Genomic DNA, 22,859 nt, shown 5'->3' on the forward strand with positions numbered 1-22,859 from the left:
TCTCCAGGTGGTTGTGTGTATCAGTAGTTTGCTCCTCTTTATTGCTGTGTAGTATTGCATGGCATGAACTGCTCAGGGATGGTTTTTCTAGTACTTAAGTGTAGTCTTGCATAGTAAGCGAAGAGAATATTTACTGGGGTTTTAACAGGGATTAAGCTGTGCAACAGGAGAAAACTATTTAGAGGGACAGTAATAGATATACCAGGTGGGAGATTTTTCCCAAACATATTTGGCCCTGGGACCCTTTTCCTACAAAACACTGACCAACATGTCCTGAGAAACACTGGGCCACAGGAAAGTACCCACAGTGCTGTGCTTATAAACATGCAGCTTGAGCCTTTTAAGAGGACAGAACATGTGCACATACCCGGCCGAGAGGAAAGCTTGATTTCACAAAGAACATGGCTTCCTTTTGTATGGGCCATTTCCTGCTATGCTTATGATGATTAGTCATTCACATGTAGCTTTTTGTCTCTCTAAAGTACTGGATGAAAGTCATGTGCTACCAGCCACATTTCTATGATTAAGCAGAAACTGGAAATTTAAAAATTTCAGTGTGTGAGAGGGAAACACATCTTGAACTCCCATAAAGAAGACAGGTGGCCTAGCTGGTTTTGCTCAGTGGATAGAGCGTTGACCTGCGGACTGAAGGGTCCCAGGTTCAATTTCAGTCAAAGGCACATACCCGGGTTTTGGCCTTGATCCCCAGTAGAGGGCATGCAGGAGGCAGCCAATCAATGATTCTCTCCCATCATTGATTTTTCTTTCTCTCTCTCTCCCCCTTCCTCTCTGAAATCAATAAAAACATATTTAAAAAAAGAAGACGACAGATGAGTAAAACCAGCACAAAAACTCTAACCGTTGGAGCTGAGGGAAGGCCTAGGTTATGCCTGTTAGATTAGACAGGTACATATTTCCATCTAGAGAGTACCAAGCTCTTCTACTCTGACCAGTGACCACGTGGCTTGGCCTCTGGCCTTTGCCCTGTGAGCTTCCCAACAATAAAATGGTGAGGAGGAGACTGAGTTCCTGCTCTGAGCCTCCTGGACATTCACATTTCGTAGAGGGCTGTGCACATGAGTATCTGTCCAGTTCTGTGGAGGGTTAAGGATGTGCACACACCGTCTCTGGTCACAACCGGGAGCCTTGTTTTTAGAGGTGTGTAGTTGGTCCCAGTAGAGAGATGAGAGAGCCTGTCTTTGTTTGACTCCAATGCTAGTGCCTCACAAGAAGTGCTTTATTTCTTTTACAAACTTGTAAAGTTATTAGGCTCTCACATTCAAGCCCTCAAAAAAAGAAAGATAACCCCGTTATCTAGCCGCATAGGTAAGTGGATATTTGTCATGGAAGTCATGCCTTAATCCCAGAGGGCATCTCATTTCTCCCAGTAAACTACATCTTGAGTGTTAATAAAAGGGGCAAAAAAACCCCCAAAGATTACGGGATACATTCACACATAAAAAGTAGAAGAAATGATGGACTCATGTAACCATCTCCAGCTTCAGAAATGACCAGCTTTACTGATCAGTCTTATTCTCAGCCTCTCCCTCTCCCCTTCTCTGTTGTAGTTTACAGCAAATTTAGATAATGTCGTTTACACTTATCAAGTATTTGTGGGGAATCTTACGGTTTATTACTGTTTCTGTGCCATGCTTCCGTATTAACACTGGCTGCTGGTTACAGAATGCTTGACTTGACATTGCTTGGTGCAGAGAGAGGCCTGCCTACACCTAGGTGTCCTTCCAACTCATGTTACTTTAGGCAAGTTCCCAAAACTCTGGACTTACATTTTCTTTTTTTTTGTAAAATAAAAGATTGGTCTGGGTGATCTCAAGGTAAATTATCTGAGGTCAGAATCATGTTTATCCACGCAATAGCCACACAGCCAGAATAACGCAGACGGTGAAATCCTGTGTTGGAACAGACACTCCTTTCGGGCCCTGCTCATTGTTCTGATTTATCAGCCTCTGGGCTTCTAAGCTCCTCCTTCATACAGGACATGGAAGAGCCAGCACTTTCTTTGGCTCTGAGAAACAGGTGTGTGTGTATGTGTGTTGTCTTATGTTGTGTATATTGTATACACAGGAGACCTGTGATGGTTGTGTGTGTGTCTGTGTGTGTCTATTCTTTGTGTATACACAGGAGACCTGTGATGGTTTTGAAGGACATCTAACTGTGTGAAGACAGATGTCATAAAGCTGCCAATCTGCTAGTTCTTTTTCCATTTCTTTGAGAGGAATCTCTTTATGCTGTTCTCCAGGTGCCGACTTATTAAAACTGACAAAGGAAGATTTAGTACAAATTTGTGGTGCAGCCGATGGAATTCGGCTGTATAATTCACTGAAGTCAAGGTAAAATACTGTGTTTAAAAGGAATGTCTTATGTACCTTTCCTTGTGTGGGGACCGGGGCAGAATGGGTTTCCACACTGGGTTGGCGTGTGCCTGTGTGCGCTGTCGAGCCTCGGCAGCGTCGCGCTCACAAGAAGACTGTTTTGTGTACACCTTCAGGGCAGGCCCAGATTTGATGCAGGCACTGATGAGGGCAGATAGACTGTAAGACTGGTAGAAATGCACATGGGCAGTACTGATTTCTTGAAGACGACTGGGTTTGTTGCCAAGAAAACAAACTTCTCATTTAGGTGAGCTATACAGAATCTATGGTTTTCAAGGTCATATGACTACTACTAAACAGTTATTAAAAATGTAAACTTCTGATTGTGAATTAAAATGAAAGAACCGTAAACTGCTGGCTTTTTAGATTCATATACTATCATTGCTATTTCTAGACTTGTGTGAGAATTCCATTAAAACTGAATCTTACTGATTTTAAATTGCTGACTTAATCTTGGAACTTAAATTTACCAGCATCTGACAGACCATCTCAGTGGTTTAGAGTCTGGATCATCAGATTAGACCACCTGTGATAGTTGGTGTGAGGTGTGTGTTTTTATATTTTTATTAGTAATTTATTTTGTATAATGAAATAACATTGTAAAGTTCTCATAAGGAAATAGAACTTAGATTCCTGTAGTTGTCATTTGTACATGTGGTGAGGCAGCTTTCTCTCCTTGGCTCATGAGTGGCATCTTGTGATTGCAGGTCGGTTAGGCCCCGCTTAACCATCTATGTCTGTCAGGAGCAGCCGGGCAGCTCACTGCTGCAAGGGCAGCAGCAGGCTGCAGGCAGCGGAGCCGAGAATGGCAGTGGGACACCCTACGGTGGGTATGGAGGGTATCTCAGCTTCCTGTCCCTCTCTTTCTGACACTGAGGTATAACCGGGGCTTTGAAGGACCCCTGTCCCATTAGTTCTGTCGACTTGCTGTTGTGGGAGTCCTGGCAGCAATGAGCTCCAGGGCCAAGGCTTCTGGAGAGTAAGGAACTATCGGCCTCAGTTATGTCCGCCACGTGGTAGAGCTCTTTTTATATGGCCCTTCACGCCAGAAATATCTAACAAGTGAAAGACTAGCTTGCTGCCTTTAAAAAAAAAATCCTCAGGTGCAATGAGTATGATGACATTGGCATCTTGACCAGAAAGGAGGGGGGTTGTTTTTTGTTTTGTTTTTTTAATCTGTTTTACTGATGGGGGGAGAAAAGTTAAAATATCACCTGTGTAAAGATGCACCCAGGTGTCAGAGCTGAGTGTGTGGACTTGTCTCAGACAAGCATCTGGCCAGCACTGTGAGCTGTGTCACTAAGTATACTCTACGTCATTGTCATCTGAGTGCTGGCAGGTGTCCTTGACTGTGTAATAGAGTGGATGGGGCAGAGATAAAAATCCTGGCCCCTCTCCCCTCCTCATAATATGGTCTGTGGAAGGGGGGGAAAAGCATATGTGTTCTCATTTGTAAAGTGAGTATGTGGTCATCTTTCCCTTCTTCCCACATTCTGAAACAATAAGGGCAACACACTCAGAACTGTCCAGGGAGAAGTGTGCTATGGAATTCAGAGAGGCAGTTATTTGCCCTAGTATTGCATAGAGCTCTGAAAACTGTGTGGTTTGAATTTTAGTAAAAATCCCAAGGAAAGCATTTACTGTTATGAGCTTTCCCATTTGGTGTCATTTTGACTTCAAAAGTTGTGAATTTTAAGACTAAAGATACAAAGTCTTGGTCTTAAAGGCTAAAAGTTCTATAGGCGCTCTGCATGGGTCATCAAGCTCTTCTCCACCATTTATATATGGTCAGGATTGTAATATTCTGGAAGGTATATCCTCAGACATGAGTGTTTGTGGAGGTGTATATGGAAATACAGGCAAACTTAACCCTAGATCAGGGTCAGCAAACTTTTTGTTAAAGGCCAGGTAGGTAGTAGATATTTCAACCTCACAGACTATAGGGCCTTTTTCCCATTCAGCTCTGCATCGTAACATCAAACCCACAGTATGTAGAAGGCAGGTGTAACTATGTTCTGATAACATTTCATTTTTTTAAAAATATATTTTATTGATTTTTTACAGAGAGGAAGGGAGAGAGATAGAGAGTTAGAAACATCGATGAGAGAGAAACATCGATCAGCTGCCTCCTGCACATCTCCTACTGGGGATATGCCCACAACTAAGGTACATGCCCTTGACCGGAATCGAACCTGGGACCTTTCAGTCCGCAGGCCAACGCTCTATCCACTGAGCCAAACCGGTTTCGGCTAACATTTCATTTTTGAAAGAACAAATGGAGGGCAGGTTTGGCCCACATAGGCTGTAGTTTGGTGACCCTGTTCTACATCATCTCTATAGTCTTCCCCTAATTATAGTTCCAAATTCTAACCTTTTCATAGTGTATGATTGGCAGAAGTTTCCCTTGTTTGGGAAAGCAAAGCTCTGGCACTGATATTCCTGATCAGTGTTTGGCTTGAATCACTAGTAATTGAGCTGGACCTACAAGAGTCAGACCCACTGCAGATGTGCTTGGTGCTGTGCCAGCAGAGCTGCTGCTAGGTTGCATGTTCCAGAAAGAAACACAGGATACTAGGTGGACTGCACCTGGGACCTTCTGTAGAGTAGCAGAAGGCTTCATGGTCCACACCCTTAGCTTTTCGAGTACTGTCTTTTATACTGTGTTTCATATGGGGGGGGCGGGGGCGGGGGGGCTTTTATTCCTTAGGATAAATGGATAAACTCCCATTCATAGGCTTACTGAATCAAAAACTAGGACCTTCTTAGGTTTTTGTTTTTAAACTATATTGCTAGAAACACGTTTTTTGAAAAGAGCTTCCTTCAGGTATAACTTATACATCACAGAAGCCTCCCATTGCAATGATATGACTCAGTGATATTTTAGTAAATGTGCAGTTTTGCAGCCATCACCACAGTCTGTTCAGTTTCATTACTCCAGAAAGATCCCCGGGCCCATTTGCCGTCAACTCCTGTTTGTTTTAAGAAAAATTAAAACCGTAGATCCTTTTGTACAAAGATTATTTTAATGTTTATATGTAATCTTACAGATCCAGGTGGAAAACAGATAAAAGATTACTGCTAAAATGCTGTTATGTGTTTTTTTTAATTTCAGTTTATCATGCAATCTACTTGGAAGAAATGGTTGCCTCAGAAGTTGCTCGAAAACTTGCGTTGGTGTTTAATATTCCTTTCCACCAGATTAACCAGGTTTACAGACAGGGTCCCACTGGTATTCACATTCTTGTTAGTGATCAGGTAACTCGAACTGACATGCCCATTTGCTTTTCCCATTCACACTGCTATATCGCTGAAGAACTATAGAAAAATTCTGTGACCTCTGTTACAAGCACTCATGAAAATCCTTTTCAAAGAGTTGTGATCAAAATTTGTAAGAATATATAACCAAGAGTTTCAGGTATGCTGGTGATCTAAGGAATACACATCAAGGATTAGCTGGCTCTCCTCCCTCCCCTTGTAATTTAGACACTCCCTCAGGGGGGCTGCAGGTTAGTGGGGCTTTCTCCCCTTTTATGGAGAGGGGCATTTGGATGGGTTTTCTTTTTGTCCACTATTTGATGACTAATTTACAAAGCAGTAAGTTAGAAGTATAGTTTTTCCTCCAGTGTTCAGTGACAAGCAAGTAATAACAGAAGAGCACTTACGCAGTGACTTTTTGTCAGTTATTCCCAGACCCAGCAGGGATGCTCCCCAAGGGGTCAGATGGCCGACTGACTAGGTCCTCAGGGACCATCCTGAGCAGCACTGCTGCCAGGGCAGTGGGTATAAATGTTACCACTCGCCTGCATTCACCAGCTACCATTCTGACCGTCGAGTCCTGTGCTTGTCAGCAATATATAGATTATACTATTTTCCTCTAACTGCGAATTTTAACCAGTTATAAAGGGACAGTTGGATCTTAACTACATCTGCTTTCTCCTTCTAGATGGTTCAGAACTTTCAAGATGAGAGTTGTTTTTTATTCTCCACAGTAAAAGGTACTTTGAAAGTGTGCATGTTGTCTTGAAATGCTGGAGGCATGAAAAATAGTGTGTGCTTGTAATCACTCATCTTGTGTATTTTTGAAATGCTGGCTTTACTAATTATAAGAAGAGTTTGAAAAATGAATTCAGAGAATATTTCTAAGGGTTGTAATAGAAATTAACTAGCCAACAAGGAAGAGAAGTCAATCCTGATGACGGGAGGGGACGGATTCTCAATTCGTTCAGCCAGCCTTTTACTGAGCACCTTTGTCAGACACCGTGCCGTGGTGCTAGACAAGTCTTGAACTTACTATAGTGGGGAAAGCAAATCAGAATTGGCCAACAGATGCACATAATTACAAATATTTTAAGTGCCACGGAGGAATGGGAAAGTGTGGGGTATTTATGGAAGAGGGGAATCTGGGTAGGGGGATATGAAGCTGTTGGGCAAGGCCTCTCTGAGGTGGTATCATTAATGCTGATAATTGAAGAGAGAAGGGACTGACCATATGAGGAGTATCCCAAAGCAGCGTCGGAAGGAAAGACCTTGGCTTCTTAGGAGGTTTAAAAGGCCATGTTGCTACCATGCAGTGTGTGAGGGGTGAGCAGAGCAAGATGGAGAAAAAGCGAGAGGCAGAGTCTGGTATGCAAGACCTGGTGAGGCAGTTTAAATTTTATTTGGATGCATTGGGAAGTCAGTGAAGTTGTTTAAACAAAGGAGTGATATAGATTTTTCTTTCACTCTTGCAACTCTGGAGACAGATGGGAAGATAGAAAGACGAGGCAAGAGATGTCATCTAGGTGAGAGGTGATGGTATCTTACACATTTGTAGACAGGGTTCTGCTGGACTCCAGTTGAGTGGTTGTGACTCTTGGAAGAGTGACTGGGCAGATAGTGGTCCCAGTAGAGGTAGGTTTGGTTGGGGAAAAACAGTCCAGAGTTCCATTGTAGATATGTAGCAATGGCAAGTTGGCATTTAATCACATCTCTCAGGCCTGGGCTTGAGATGTAAGTTTGGAAGCCTTCAGCATGTCAGTGGTGATTCAAAGCTGTAGGAATCATTGAGGTCCTTTAAGGAGTAAAGTTGAAAGAGAGCTGAGACCTGGCGCAAGTGAGTCCCATTAAAAAAGGTTAGGAAAAGGGAAAGGGTTTTTACTTTGGATTTTGTTTGTTCTTCTAGTTCCTTTAAATGTAAAGTTAGATTATTTGGGATTTTTCTTGAGGTAGACCTGTATAACTAGGAACTTAGTCTGCTTTTGCTGCATCCCATAAATTTTTTAAAAAAGTTGGGTTTTCATTGCAAGGGTGTGGGGGGTTCAAGATAGATTTTTATCTGTTTGATTTTCTCTTTGATCCATTGGTTGTATATTAGAATGTTCTTTAGGCTTCACGTTTGTGGGGGTTTTTTCTTCAGTTTTCTTCCTATAGTTGATTTCTAGTTATATGCCATTGTGGTTGGAACAGATATTTGGTATGACTTCAGTCTTCTTGAATTTATTGAGGCTTGTTTTGTGCCCTAACATGATCTATACTGGAGAATGTTCGATGTGCACTTGGAAAAAATCTGTATTCTGCAGTTTTTGGGTGAAATGTTCTATAAATGTCTAGTAAGCCGGTCTTATCTAATGTGACATCCAAGACCATTATTTTCTTAATTTTCTGACTGGATGCTCTATCCATTGATGTGAGTGGGATATTAAAATCCCTGCTATTATTGTATGACCGTGGAGGTCTCCCTTTATTCCCGTTAATAATTGCTTTATACATTTACGTGCACCTTCCTATGTTGAGTATTAGGTGTTTACTATTGTTTTATCCTCTTCTTGAGTTGACTCATGTAAAATTATGTTGTTCCACATACTTATACACTCATCGGTTGCTTCTTGTATGTGCCCTGACCAGGGACTCAAACCCACAACCTTGGCCTATTGGGACTGTGCTCTAACCAACTGAGCTACCCAGCCAGGGCCTCCATTTTTTGTTTTAAAGTCTATTTTGTCAGGTGTAAAGTATTGCTTACTCCAGCTTTCTTTTCATTTCTGTTTGTGTGGAATGTTTTTCCATCCCTTCACTTTCAGTCTTTCAGTTGAAAGATGGTCTCTTGGAAGTAGCATATAGACAGATGGGTTATGATGTTTAATCCATTCAGCCATCCTATGTCTTTTTATTGGTGCATGTATCTATTTACATTTAAAGTAATTATTGATAAGTATGTACTTATTGCCATTTTAAAAATTGTCTTTATAGTATTCTGTAAGAAGGTATTTTTAAAAGTCTGACAGGTTCAAATCTAAATCTAGTCTTAGCACAGAAGCTGCACCTCAGAGAACAACATATATGTGTCACCCTTTCTTGAAAGTCACTCTTGGAAGGGATTCGCCCAAAACAGTGCTAAAATTACGATTTCACTTTTTGCCTGGCATGTTTCATGTGCCATCAAGTTACTTGCAATGTTGAGTTTAACTGTAAACTGATTCACTTTATCCTTTACTTTCACAAACATCTTCAGCTTGATACTCTTCTCAATTTTTTGTTCTCAGAGCAATACAGTTTTTACTCTACAAAACTCACATTATCTAAAGAAGGAAATGCACATTGAATTAATTGTGTGTTTGTGTTCCGTGAAAGTGGTAGCCATTCCCAATGTCGGGCATCACGGGATATCCCCTCCAATCTCAGTGCACTGTTCTTCAGAATTTGTCCTCATGAAAAAATTCATTTGTTCCTTGAAGGATGCCTGTACTGTGTCTCCACATTTCCTGAGAAAATGAGGGCATCAGGCAAAAGTAGTGATGTGTTTAAATGTTTCAGATCTACCTCTGTGGAGTTCAAAAATTATTTCTAGAAAAGGTGGCTATAAGCCCTCCGTTTACGATTTGTTGTTTTGTATAGAGCTGACTGTCCTGCCTCCAGCTCTTGCCCCCTTGCCGGCAGCACTTTGCTGTGTGTCTTGATACCCCCTCCTCCAGCCCCTCACTGGCAAGTAGTATAGGTGCAGGGTGCTGTTGGGAGTATCGGCCAGACACCAAAAAGCAAATGTCTAAAAGGAAATGTGTACATGAAGCTGCCTTAGGGAAGAGGAGCCGGAGCAAGTTAATCAGCTTTTTTTCTGTAAAATTACTTACAGATAACAGATGAACTGGGGAGGAGGTTGTCAATTTCTGGGAGTTTTAATTTAATGGTCCCAATTTTCCTAAGTCTGGCTAAAAAAAAACACGCTGTAATTTGTAATTTCTCTTTCCTTTTTCTGCAGTTGAAAATAGTGGTGGTATCCACATAATTTTGAAGTGATTTCTTATATAGTCTGAACTATATTCATTACCAAATAAAGTCACGCTTAAAAGTGTGTGAAGACTGAATCCAAGAAGTCTTGGGATTGGATTTTACTGTATGAATGTTTCATATTGAAAACACAAGATGACCTTTCTAATGAGCTGTATGAGAGGCGACTCTCCTCACTGTCACTGCCATAGCCAAGCATCCTCGTGAGAGTGAGCACGTCCGGACAGCACGCTGCTCTGGGGCCGCGGGGCAGGCTGGGCTGCCTGCCTCTCTAGCAGAGGCCAGTAGAGAAGAGTTCCTCAAAGCAGCCCTGGCTGTCTTTTTACACTGTATGTGGTTTGGAGATGAATGTAAAAACCTACTGTGGGCATTTACCTTTCTGTGCCAGTTTGGCCTGAACCTCCTGCTGACCTGGATTGGGGACAGTGCTGTTGTGGAGCCAGCAGGGAGCCTGTCTGCAGAGATGCGATGTGCTGATACAGTGACTGGTGGTCAGGTAAGAGGCTTGGCACTTCTCGGAAGAAGCGTGTCTAAGGGTGTGCGTCTCACGTGATCATGCCAGACTGGGACGAGCCAAGCAGGAAGACGGGCTGGAAGCGAGCTGCATTATCAAGAGTACCTTGGTGAGAGGATCAGTGTAAATCCTAATAGGTACAAAGACTTTGTGTTTTTGCTTTGTCACAGATTTATTGACAAACTTTTGCTTCTGCTTCCATTTTTAGCATTTTATTTCTGGTTTTCATTTTCAAGCCCCATTGCCTTTTAAAAATTAAGTGGTTTTCTTTCTTTTTCCTCCATCCCTCTGTCTTTGACTGCCCTTCCCAACTCATCCCCACACCATCCTTTTAAACATTTTTAAAGCCCGACCCCAGACACTGGAAATAGGTAAGCAGGAGAAAAAGTATAGGTTCTGACATGGTGTCAAGGAGTCTTTATCAACAAGTTGAAATTATTCTTGGAACACTAGACATCATAAATCAAACACTAAATTGTATCATGTAAACTCCTTACACTTCTCAAATATTGAGCTTTGGTACAATCATGAGTAAACATTCTGGTGATTATTTAGAGGCCTTTTTATACACCACAAATAGTTTTTCTATAAGAAATTTGTCTCTTTCCACAAAACCAACTTCTTGTCAGCCAGTGTACTTATCAAAGAGAACCCACTGTTTTTGCAATTTTTCCTACTCTTTAAAGCCTTTCCCAAAATTCCTCAGCAAGAATTGTTGAGGCCTGTGCTGTAACACACCCAACTTATTTTTAAAATTCAATTCCATTTTAATTATAGCATCTCTGTCCATTTACCCAGGTGTCTTGAATGTATTATTTGCTCCTTTTCTTTGGGCAGAAATAGGAATGAGTCATTTTGAATTTAAAATCTTTCCCAGAAGATGAACTACTTAAGGGAGTGGGGGGTGTCTGATACAAAGAAGCACTGTGTCTGTTTCCATCTTTGGTTTTAAAATATCTGTAACTGTTAGAGGCCATAAAGCAGGAGAGCCTTCCTTTCTGTCATGTTCCCTTTGCTTTCGTATGAGCACATGTTTTCTGTACCAATCACTTGGGAAAGAAGAGTTTCTATTAATTGTTTTAGTTTTGCTTGTCGATTTAGCATTCCTTTTTGAGTCTCAAGATTTATGGAACAATAAATGTCATTCAATGCTGTGTGCTATTCTGAATTCCTCATAGGGTTTTAGAAGTGGGGTAAAAAAGTTAAAAGCTCATCAAACTTGAAATCACACACCAAGTGGTATTGAGCATTAGTCTGTCCCAGTGAACAAGTTAAATTATGGCACCAGCAGATTTGCTACTTTGTTTTTTTAATAGTAGGATGTATACATTTCCGTATAATAAATGTTTTCTGATTGTTTTGCAAGTGTGTGTGTCATTTAAAATCCCAGTTCCTGCCAGTGTCACAGAAGAGAGAGGCTCCACATGTATGTTCTGAGGACACACCAGTCCAAATGTTATAAGAGTTGAGACCCAGGTGGTTTTCTCAAAGCTGCTGCAACTGAGAGGTAATGTTATTCTAGTAACTTACTTTTCTTATTAGAGGTTCTCCTGTTTTATAAATGGGTCATTGATAAAGTAGCTGTGATAGATAATGTATAGAAGGCCCATTTACATAAAATAGAAACTGTAATTCATAATCACTGAAGCAGGTCTGTGGTATATGTTTTGTTTTATTTAAATAGCATCAGTCATTTCTCCCCTACACGGTGTTGCAAATGTATATTTAAATAACTACTATGGTATACACACAATTTTTAGACCTGTGAATACCAGAGTTTATCATAAAGCAATAAAATCATCAAGTCTTGAATGCTTATTCTGGTAATCCCGTTAAATCGATTTATGGGTTCTGTGTATATGCCCTCTCTTCCTAGAAACAGCTGAGGCACTGTGTCCTGAATACCTCTAAAACTGCCCACCTAGAAGTACTGCTAGTAATGGGAAAAGAACACCTTGTTTGCCGTTTCACTTACGCTTCTCACAAGCTCTGGACTCCAGTCCAGGAGTGGTTGCTAGGAAGGGTGGTGATGGGTTCCTAATTTTAATTAATGAAGATCGCAAATGTGGACAGCACAGGCAGAAACTAGATCATCTTATCAGATGCTTAGGTAACATTAGGAAGGTCTTGAATTTGGAAAGTGGTTTTGCTCAGATTTACCTGCCATAGATTATAGCAATAAAACCCTCTGACTTAAGCATTGCAATGGTTTATTCATTTTTATATTTTGAGTCTAAAAGGTGCCAACACTTGACTGATCTGAGTTTTAAATGTATAAAACTTTTGACTAGTTCTGGTGTAACTTGATTTCTAAGATTTTAAAATAAACTTGGAAAAAATTACACCCATTCTACATGCATCCATTCATTATTTTTAATTCATTATTTCTTAAGCCTTATTCAATTCTATTGCTTTAAGGTCCCCCAAGTTTTGTGAGATATGACATTAGCTTTTCTCCTACAATAAAACTGTGTGCTATAGCGTACACCAGAGCTTCTAATTTCCAATCAGGCAACTTGAACTCAGGGTTGACTGTTTGGTTTGGTCCCCCAAGTTGACAGAAATAGGTGAAGACCCTGCTTCACCCAGTGTAGAGTCCTCATTTCTTTGGTGTCTCATAGAAACTTCTTAACATGCCTTCCACATACAAAACTATTAGGTATTACGAATTTGCAGTACAGTCACTTTGATAAAGGTGCGTCAAAGTGGAAAAGCCCTGCTAATCAAAATGGAATTGTTGTGAATTAAAGTAGGCCACTATCTTAAGTATCAGGTAGAAAATCAACAGCTTGATTTTTCTGCTCCATTTGTGCTAACACTGATGGTCTGAGGAATGCTGACAAAGCTAAGTACAGAACTCTTGTCCCTAAGAAGGTAAACCCACCTTGTTAAGAAACCAGGTTTCTTGCAGGATCCTGGCTGCACTGAAACCACTCTTGCTGTGTGTTTACTGACAAGGCTTTGATTTGATTGTATCGCAGCAGACTAAAGTCAAAACTATCGCCAAAGTTACTGCAATCCCTACAGAAGTCTTTTACCTGTAAATACCTTTCCCAATGGAGACTCAATAGATTTCGGTGACCGTGGAGAAGGTAGGGAAGACTTGGGTCTTCTCTAGAGTTGGGCCCCGCAGCTGCTGTCAGAGAATGACACAACACCTGCACAGCCGATGGCCACTTCCTCCCACTGCTGTCGGTGGTGTGACGGGTGCAAAGTAGGCATGGACTTTGACATGAGGGAGCTGAGCCTGGAAACAGAAGAAAAAGGTGGAATAATCTTTACACTGATATTTTTGGAATTATAGGCATAGTCCTAGAAAAGCCTGTAGTTCTCCACGGGGAATTGGCTTCACTTTACCATTAGGCAAATAGTGCAAAAAGAATTTCAGGGGTAGGCTAGAGCTACTCCTGTTTACATAATACATCCCCTAAAACAGCACCTTCCAAAGATAAAGGAAAACTAATAATATTTCTGCTCCTGGGTAGTCACTGGCCCCCAGTGGAGTTCCCACCAGCTGTAGCACCCCAGGCAGCTTTTGGCCTGTAAATGCAAAGTTAAAAACTTTTTCTTGAACGTGCTATGTGTCAAAAGCAAGCCACATTCTATTAGTGCTCTCGCCTGGAAATTTAGCCAAGACCACATGTACCTCCTACTGGTAATGACCTCTGGCCCCTTCCCTTGTAAGGGTGCTGATCACCTGACTATGTGGAACCCATTCTGGAAGTTGTATCTCCCAGGCTGGGGTCTGATTAAGGCATTTTGAAGAAGTCTCGGGAGACATTTAGATTTCTGTGTGACAGACGTGCATGTTGATTCTTGGTGTATGTGTTGCTTGCTTAGAAATCGTGCCAGGTGTGCGGCTCCTGCCCCACACTTACCCGCATCCGCTTGATGCCCGCGCGGGTAACCTGCTGGCAGTCATACAGCTCCAGGCGCTCCAGGCCACGGCAGTGCTCCAGGTGCTCCAGGGCCACGTCGGTGATGAGGAGGCAGTTGTCCAATTCCAGTACTTGCAGCCTCTCGTGGCCACAGGTGCTATTGCTCAGGTGCAGGATTCCATCATCCGTGATGAGCTCACAGTGGGACAGGCTCTGCAGCAGGGAGAGGACATGTTTGCAAGACCCTCATTCCAATGCTTATAGCCTGGGAAAAGCCAGGGGAGCAACCATTTATCTACAGGGTCAAACACAAAGCCGGGGGGGTGGGGGGGCCTTTGGCCGGGGGATTGCTGCAGCTGGGGAGTGGTTTCTCTCACCTTCCTGAATATAAAAGCAAGTCAGAATTGCAGGGGATGATCTGGTTCAATCCTGAGCTCACCTCCCAGGTACAATCTACAGCTACACATGGAACAACTTCCTCTGAAAAAAGCCTAAAAGCTGGCTTAGCACCTCCTACACATTGGACCAGTGAGGGAAGGCCCGTGACAAAGCCGGTAGGAGGGGCTGGGACACAATCTCACCAGAAACGCCACTCGCAGTGCGGGACCCAGAGTCAGAGGGTGCACCAAAACCCGGAGCTTCTCCCTGGGGAGGGAAGGGTTAAAAACCCACATTGCCCCCGCCCCCACTCCCTAACTTTTAAGACTTACACTTGAGTGACAGGCCCCCAAAAGAACTAGCTTTGAAAACAACAGGCTCAAAGCCACAAGATTGCAGCAGATCTTACAGGACTCGCCTGCCCAGGGCCCAGCGTGGGACCCTGGGCAAATGAGAGGAGGAGCACCAGCCTGAGGGGTAGGCATCTGATTAGACACCCATTTGGGGGAACCTTGGGGCGCTCTCTGGTGATGAAGACTAGGTGCCATCTTTGCACTCCTGCCTTTACCTGGAAGATGCCATTTTTTAAAACGGGCTTTTTTCCTTTCTGGTGGGCACCACTGTCTCTACATGTCTGGTGCCCCAGTTATTGCAGCTGCCGCCAGGGGATACCTACATTTCTTGGCTCTGGTGGCCCCCACAGAACTGTAACGAACAGAGAACGTTCTTAAACAGCTGCCACCTCAAGGGCACAACAAGAACCAACAGACCCAGGAGCTCAGTCTTGTGAAAGAGGCCCATTAGCTTATAGCTGCAGCCTGATGGGTAGGCTTCTAATTGAATACACAATAGACCTACAAACACGTTCAGTGAAGTTTTAGGACACAAAAGCAATATACAAAAATCTGTTGTGTTTCTATACACTAATAAATTATCAGAAAAAGAAATTAAGGAAATCCCACTTACATCTGCATGAAAAATAAATAATTAAAACACCTAGAAATAAATTTAACCAGAATGTGAAAGGCCTATACACTGAAAACTATTAGGAATGGATGAAAGAAACTGACACAAATTCCATGCTGGAAAATTAAGATTGAAATGTTCATACTACCCAAAGCAATCTACAGATTCAATGCAATCCTATGGCATTTTTCACAAACAGAACATCAATCCTAAAATGCACAGAACCACAAAAGACCCTAATAAGTCCAAGCAATCTTAAGAAGCACAAAGCTGGAGGCATGCTCCAATGTAGTTAGATTTCAGTACAGTATTGGCATAAAAACACACACCTGATAGAATGACTTATAAAAACAAGTGATTAGGATGTGGGGAAAGGGAACCCTTTTTGCATTGGTGGGAATGTAAATTGGTGCAATTACTAGTGGAAACAGTAGAAGGTTCATTAAAAAATTTTTTTAACCCTTTGCGGTCCAATTTTATTTTTGGAATTCAAACAGTCTGGTTCAAATTAATTGACGGGATTGAATGTTGAACCGGTTTGCGGTGTCTCAGCCTCGACGTTGGACCTGGTCTGTCGAATCAGCCTCCACTTTGGACCGAAAAGTGTTAAATACAACTATTAGAGATGATCCAGCAATTTCACTTTTACAGTTTTCAAAGAAAAAGAAAATGATTCAAAAAGATATATGCAGCCCCATGTTCGCTGCAGCATTATTTACAACAGGCAAGCAGTGGAAACAACCCAAGTGTCCACCATCAGATACGTGGGTAAAGAAAATGTGAGACAGATGTGCATACACAGTGGCATATTCAGCCATTAAAAAAAAGGAAATCTTGCCATTGATGACAATATGGATGCACCCTAGAGCATTATGCTAAGTGAAATGTCAGAGATGAATACCTTATTATCTCCCTTATATGGGATCTGACCCAAGTGGGGAGAAAAGACATCAGACTACAAAACTATCTGTAATATGTAGGTGGGAAACAGAATGGTACAGGTAGATTCATGTACATTCATGACTGATGTCTGAAATCTGACCCCAAACTCCAAAGTCCCAGAGTGAATGTGAAAATAAGGAAACTGGTGGGGAGAGTAACTTGAGGCCAAATGGAGCTTTGGTGATGTTAAAAAGTCTAGCCTCTGAGGACAGAGCCAGCTTCAGGACGACAGACAAAGCTGGCGTAAGGAAATCTGTTGTGTATTTCAGGACTGGGAAGACCTGGGGCCCCCGAGCAGTTGTGTAACTCTGGGCAGGATCCTTAACGGCTCTGAGCTTCCTTTTTTTCCCCTCGGATAAAATCGTGCCCACAGTGCCTGAGTCACTCCGGGCACAGTGTCCAGGGCCTTGCTCCATGAGCAGGGTTCCATCCCACTCCCTGCTCCGGTCAAACAGCTGGATGTGAGGGGTGCATGGGGTGTCACTGCTACTCCACTGCTCATTTTGGACCTTTTTAATATGTTCTAGTTCCTTTTCCATATACATGCTTATACAGAGAAGGGATTATATATCTATGTGCAGATATGAAGTGCAAATATAACTCAAGGTTGGCCTCAACCTGAGGTTATATCACGTTAACATGCTAATTCTCACTCTGCCTAACATGATGAACAGGAACTTAAATGGTAAGGGCATGGGCCCCTAAATTAGGTTCATATCCTAAAAGGAAAGCAGTAACATTTAGATACCCTATCTCCCACATTAGCCCAACCATAGACCTTTGAAACCAAGAATGATGGTACCTTTACGGGAAGGAAACCCAGATTCCTGCTGTGGTGAGGTGAACAGTGTCACACCCACTCAGACTCACCAGGGCTTGCAGGTTAGGACAGTGAATGGAGAGCTGGATGAGCGTGCTGTCGGTTATCTGGAGAGAGACACGCTGGGTTAGTGTGGCTTCTACACCACAACTGAACACCTGACTCTGGCTTCTGAACGTGAGCATCAAGGAGCAAAAGAGAATAAAAGACTCATCTCAAGCTCGGGCAGGGGCCCCTCTGTCATCAGCAACCCCATCTGCCCACTGCTGGAGACTCAGAGCTTCTTCAGTCTCTTGGAGCCTAAGGGGGCGGCGGGGGTAGGGTTTGGACAAAGCGGGAGTGGGCAAGGAAGGTCCCCCAGGATTCTATGTAGTCACCTCATCCTGGACATGCAAGCTTATTTTTCTCTTTAGTTCTGTGAAAATAAGAATTTTTTTTCTTTCTTAATGTTTGGCAAAAGATGGAGCAACTTTGACCTTCTGGGCTGTGGCTGGCTGATGCCTGAGGGCAGTCCAAAGTTTACACTTTCCACTGCCAGGGCCTTCATGAGTTCCCCAGCCCTGATCCTACACTGGACAAGGAGGGTCTGAACAACAGCCCATCAGCGTGCCTGGCTACGCCTGGCTGTTGGTCAGGGACTGAGGGGCAGCCCTGCAGGGCATGGGGGGTCCACTCACCAGGACACATTCTTCCAGATCCATCTTCTCAAGGTCATGGCAATTCTGAAAGAGTCCACAGACATCTCTCACCACGCAGCTGGTGTGAGGGCAGCCCTGGGGGCTTGCCCTGTGCCCAAAGCGCCCCGTCAGCCAGCATAAGCAGGTGCCCTTTGAATCACATCCACTTGGGAATGGGAATAGGGCTGCCCTGGCTGCATGTCCTCACATCCTGGAAGGTAGTTGCCCAGCCTTCCCAGATGCCAGAGCGGAACAGGTCCTTTGAGGGCCTGAGGTGGGGCAGGAGGAAGTGTACCAGCAGCCCCAGGAAAGGGTTACTGGCAGCAGGCCAGAGGGCCCCCACAGGGGTCTGCATTTGCAGAGGCAGCTCAGCCCAGTGAGGCTGTGGAAGGAAGGAAGGCCATCTCCTCCCAGGGAGGAGGCTCCTCTATTGTGGTCCCACCTGACCACATGCGAGAGGTCTAGACCTGCTACAAATCCCTCCAGACCTCCCTTGCTTTCTGACCAGCTGGGGAAAAGGCACAGCACACCCTGAGGACTCTGACTTGGTGCCTGTTTACTTTTTTCCACACTCCAAAACCACTCCAATCACTCTGAATGGGGGAGGCGATTAGAGTTTGGTTTGGTTTTTAAAACCTTCGCCTTACCCGAGCTAAGAGTGTAAAGCCTGCATCGGTCAAATGGGAACACCGGGCAGCCTCCAAAATCCTGGGATAAGGAGAAAAAAGCAGCGACTGGTCAGCAACAGATACTCATCCTCTATGGCGCACACTTGAGTTCCTTCTGCTCCTTGACACTTGCTTCTGGTAACAGCCCTAAGGTGGTAATGCAGATACTGTCCCCACTGGAAGGACGAGGAGAACGAAGCTTAGGGAGGAACGGGACCTGCCCTGAATCCCAAAGTCCCATCCGAAATTCGGGACAGGAAGCCAGGAATCTTCCCACACAGTACAGTACATTGTTGCTGCTGTTGTTTTTAAATATTTTCCCAATATTGTTATCTTTAAACACAATTAAAATGAACTTTTACTCAACAAAATCATGATAAATACTGCATTTACTGAAATTCTCAGTTACCGTAAAGGAAAACTTAAAATTTTTAGCCAGTGAGAGATAGTTAATTCTCAATACCCATGCTTAACAGGATGGATGCATAAATAACATTTTTAAGTTAAATACTCTTATAGCAATAATTTTAACCTCCTTTCTGACCAGTTTTAATCCCAGATTCCTTTTATGCAGAAATATCAAAATTATCTAGAATCTTCCCTAATACAACAGTAAAAAAATAAAATGGGCAAAAGATAAAAAAAGACAACCTTTATAAGATATGTAACTGATACAAGCAAGAGAAATCAGTTCCACTAGCAAATAAAAAATAATAAAAGCAGCCCGGCCAGCGTGGCTCAGTGGTTGAGCATCAACCTATGACCCAGGAAGGTCCCTGTTCGATTCCCGGTTGAGGCATATGCCCAAGTTGCAGGCTCAAATCCCAAGTGTGGGGCATAAAGGAGGCGGCTGATCAAGGATTCTCTCTCATTGTTGTTTCTCTCTCTCCCTCTCCTTTCCTCTCTGAAATCAATAAATTGTATTTAAAATAATAATTAAACAAAGCATCTTTTTTCTGCCTATTGGATAGGGAGGGGCTAAGACTGCTGGTTTTGAAGTCAAACTCCACAAGTTCAAATTCTAGTTTTACTTCTTACTCATGTGATCCAGAACAAATTATGTGGTTTTCTTTGAGTCTCAGTTTCTCCTCTGCAAGACATGTGACAATAGTAGTACCTACCTCCTAGAGATGTGGTGAGGATTAAAGGAGATAATGCCTAACGCAGAGCATTAATAAATGAGATAATGCCTAACGTAGAGTTCAACGGATATTAACTATGATTAGTATTTTGTTGCCATTATTAAAGACTTAATATTCACTGTATTATGTGGCAAATCAAAAAATAAATCATTTTTTGTCAAAACAAAACTTTTCTTCTGGCTAGGAGATGATAAATAGGGCGATCGGGATTCCCTTGCCCCTCCCCCCCTCTGTCCATTTAGCAGCTGGTTTAGAGGAGAAACTGGTGACACTTGGAAGTGAGGCTGTCATCCTGCTCACGATCAGATCGCTCTGATATCAATAACAGGATGAGGCAAATCAGGTGGGCCTGTGCGGTCCGTCAAGACATTACGGTTCCTATTCCCTGGTGGTGGACGCTACTCCTACATTCCAAAATGAACTGGGTGCCACACTGTCCCGCCCTGACCCATCCAACAACGTAACCACTGCCCCCTCCGCCAGCACCTGTTCCACCAGGTGGCAAGCCTTTCCCCTCCAATGGAAACCCTCCTGGTCAGCCCACCACAGTCTGAGCTGCAAAGCGGAAGGCATGCACACTCACTGAAGTCTCGGGCAGTTCAGCGCCAGGGCTGTGAGAGAGGTGTCCGTGAGGTTGCTGCAGCCAGACAGGCAGAGGGCCTGCAGCCGGGGGCAGCCCCTGCAGATCTGCACCACGCCTTCGTCCGTAATGCGCTGGGAACCCAAAACAGGAAGGCAGGTCAGAAGGCACAGGAAACTGAAACGTGGATCTACTGATGGTCCACTGGTCTAGGTTGCCAGTTACCAGCACTGCAGCCTAGTAATTTAAACAAAATAAAGTGATGTACTTGGCAGATGGGTATTGACGTTCTTTCTGCACAGCTTTAAAAATATTCTAGCATTACTAATGAGAACGATATTTTAAAATTCCACTTACCTTCCCAGATTCACTGGATTTTCAGGAAAAATTCATAAACTTATATTAAAAATCAGATTAAATAAAAAACTCATGAGACTTGGCTAAGTGACATTAATTTTTGGTTGAGTTTCTATAGATTAATGCTTTAGCTATCTACCATACAAATGCTATGTGTCTATAATGGAAAAGTTAAATCAATCACTAAATTATTGATAAGTCAATATTCAAAATAACATCTTTATTTAAATATACTAATTTATGCCCTAACCGGTTTGGCTCAGTGGATAGAGCATCGGCCTGCAGACTCAAGGGTCCCAGGTTCGACTCCGGTCAAGGGCATGTACCTTGGTTGTGGGCACATCCCCAGTAGGGAGTGTGCAGGAGGCAGCTGATCGATGTTCCTCTCTCATCGATGTTTCTAACTATCTATCCCTCTCCCTTTCTCTCTGTAAAAAATCAATAAAATATATTTTAAATATATATATATATATATACTAATTTAGGTGGAGATAAAAATGCATTTATGTTATACCAGAGGCCCGGTGCACAAAATTCATGCACAGGGGGGTGGAGGGTGGCAGGGGGGTGTTCGGGGGGAGGGGGTCCCTCAGCCCAGCCTGTGCACTCTCACAGTCCTGGACCCCTCACTCCTTACTGCCCACCTGCTTGCTGCTCCTTAGTGCTGCCGTGGAGGCGGGAGAGGCTCCTGCCATCGCCACTGCGCTTGCCAGCCATGAGCCCAGCTTCTAGCTGAGCAGTGCTCCCGCTGTGGGAACACACTGACCACCAGGGGGCAGCTCCAGTGTTGAGTGTCTGCCCCCTGGTGGTCAGTGCACGTTGTTCAACTGTTCGGTCAATTTGCATATTAGGGTTTTATTATATACTAGAGGCCCGGTGCATGAAAATTCATGCACTGGAGGGGGGACCCTCAGCCCGGCCTGCCCCCTCTCACAGTCCAGGAGCCTTCAGGGCAGGAGGTGACCTGGCAATCAGGGGAAGGTGATGCCCATCACACCTCTGCTGCTGCCACTGCCGGCTGTGCAAGCCTTGGCCAGCTCTGGTTACCTGAGCCTCAGGCATCCCTGGTCGGCTGGGCTGCCGCCATCTGAGGCTCGCCATCTTGGGCCGGCCCTGGGTGGCTGGGAGGCTGAAGGGACTGGGGGTCTCCAGAGGCAGGCATGTGACGCGTGCTGAGGCGTCTGCATGCCACCATCTTGTGGCTGTGGGTGCCGCCATCTTTGAGGATGAGGCAGTCAATTAGCATATTCCTTCCTTATTGGCTGTGGGCACCGCCATCCTTGAGGGCGGGGCAGTCAATTAGCATATTCCCTCCACATTGGTTGTGGGCACTGCCATCTTTGAGGGCGGGGCAATTAGCATATTCCCTTATTGGCTGTGGGTGCCGCCATCTTTGCGACAGCGTGAGGGTCAATTAGCATATTCCCTCTTTATTCGGTAGGAGGATTTCAAGTCACAGCCATATTAGGGTTTTATTATACAGGATTTCAAGTCACGGCCAGTGCTAGCCTACATGCAATTCAAGGTCTGACTTTGAACAGCTGCAGGCCCCTCAGTTAATATATGTCCAGAAGATAGCTTCTCCTTTACCTCCCATTATCAGGGACTCTAGAGATTTATGATTCACGCGCTAAAATCCCAAATGCAAGGGACTTCTCGCCCGAGAAACCAGTATATGTAGAAAGCATCCTCAGTTTCAGCATTTCCAAGGGCAGGGGAGAGGAACTGCAGCTTTTCCCAGGCTCGTGCACTGCTGGAAAGGACGCCCAGCCCTGCCACATGCCCTTATTCCTAAAGCATCCTGTCTGTTGTTCCTTTTTATTTACTGACACAATGTGAGAAGTGTCATCCCCCGTTTATAAATAAATAAATAAAGACACTGAGGCCTTACCATGGATTGATGAGGTCAGTGACAGCCTTCCTAACATCTTAAACAACCGACCCCGAGCTGCATCATTTACAGGGAAAGTGTCAGAGGCTGTGCACGGGCCTTTCTGTTTACATTGGTGTTGTTTCGTCTTGTGGCAAATGGACAGATCACAGAAGGACACAGGATAAGAGGTCAGGTGTGGCGATCATCCTGCCTGCCTGGGTGCGTCAGGGGACCCCCCCCCCCCCTGCAGTTTCTGAGGGAGGACACGAGCAGGAGGGTGCACAGTGGACAGGCACGCTACTTACTGGGCAGGACTGGAGGTTGAGGCTCACGAGCTCATGGCAGTAGTTCTGAATGTGTTTTAGAGCTTCGTCTTCTAACTGGGACGGAGAAGACAAGAGGGATGGA

General features: G+C 43.9%; 2 protein-coding genes across 11 annotated transcripts in view; one reads left to right on the plus strand and one right to left on the minus strand.

Moving 5' to 3' along the window:
* UBP1 (upstream binding protein 1) overlaps nucleotides 1–11,979 on the plus strand; it is a 40,827-nt gene extending 28,848 nt beyond the window's left edge. For 4 of the 9 annotated variants that reach the window (XM_006087559.3, XM_006087560.3, XM_023752936.1 and 1 more), the window contains 5 exons: nucleotides 2,261–2,351; nucleotides 3,101–3,219; nucleotides 5,506–5,648; nucleotides 6,337–6,388; nucleotides 9,628–11,979. In XM_006087559.3, coding sequence (XP_006087621.1) covers nucleotides 2,261–2,351; nucleotides 3,101–3,219; nucleotides 5,506–5,648; nucleotides 6,337–6,388; nucleotides 9,628–9,665 — 443 coding nt within the window. In that variant the 3' untranslated portion in view covers nucleotides 9,666–11,979. Of the gene's footprint in view, nucleotides 1–2,260; nucleotides 2,352–2,509; nucleotides 2,641–2,787; nucleotides 2,807–2,866; nucleotides 2,939–3,100; nucleotides 3,220–5,505; nucleotides 5,649–6,336; nucleotides 6,389–9,627 lie in introns of those variants that run through there. The other 5 variants (XR_002828951.1, XR_001347966.2, XR_001347967.2 and 2 more) reach the window with 5 other exon arrangements.
* Nucleotides 11,980–12,199: 220 nt separating this feature from the next.
* Nucleotides 12,200–22,859, minus strand: part of FBXL2 (F-box and leucine rich repeat protein 2) — a 36,543-nt gene continuing 25,883 nt past the window's right edge. Inside the window, exons 10-16 of one of the 2 annotated variants that reach the window (XM_023752937.1) lie at nucleotides 22,757–22,831; nucleotides 20,225–20,355; nucleotides 18,479–18,539; nucleotides 17,832–17,876; nucleotides 17,205–17,261; nucleotides 14,049–14,261; nucleotides 12,200–13,417 (exon numbers count right to left, since the gene is read on the minus strand). In XM_023752937.1, the coding sequence (XP_023608705.1) occupies nucleotides 13,310–13,417; nucleotides 14,049–14,261; nucleotides 17,205–17,261; nucleotides 17,832–17,876; nucleotides 18,479–18,539; nucleotides 20,225–20,355; nucleotides 22,757–22,831 (690 nt within the window). In that variant the 3' untranslated portion in view covers nucleotides 12,200–13,309. The remainder of the gene's footprint in view (nucleotides 13,418–14,048; nucleotides 14,262–17,204; nucleotides 17,262–17,831; nucleotides 17,877–18,478; nucleotides 18,540–20,224; nucleotides 20,356–22,756; nucleotides 22,832–22,859) is intronic. The other variant, XM_006087562.3, reaches the window with a different exon arrangement.

Source organism: Myotis lucifugus, unplaced genomic scaffold (assembly GCF_000147115.1).
Source record: "Myotis lucifugus unplaced genomic scaffold, Myoluc2.0 scaffold_39, whole genome shotgun sequence".
NCBI classification, from domain to species: domain Eukaryota; kingdom Metazoa; phylum Chordata; class Mammalia; order Chiroptera; family Vespertilionidae; genus Myotis; species Myotis lucifugus.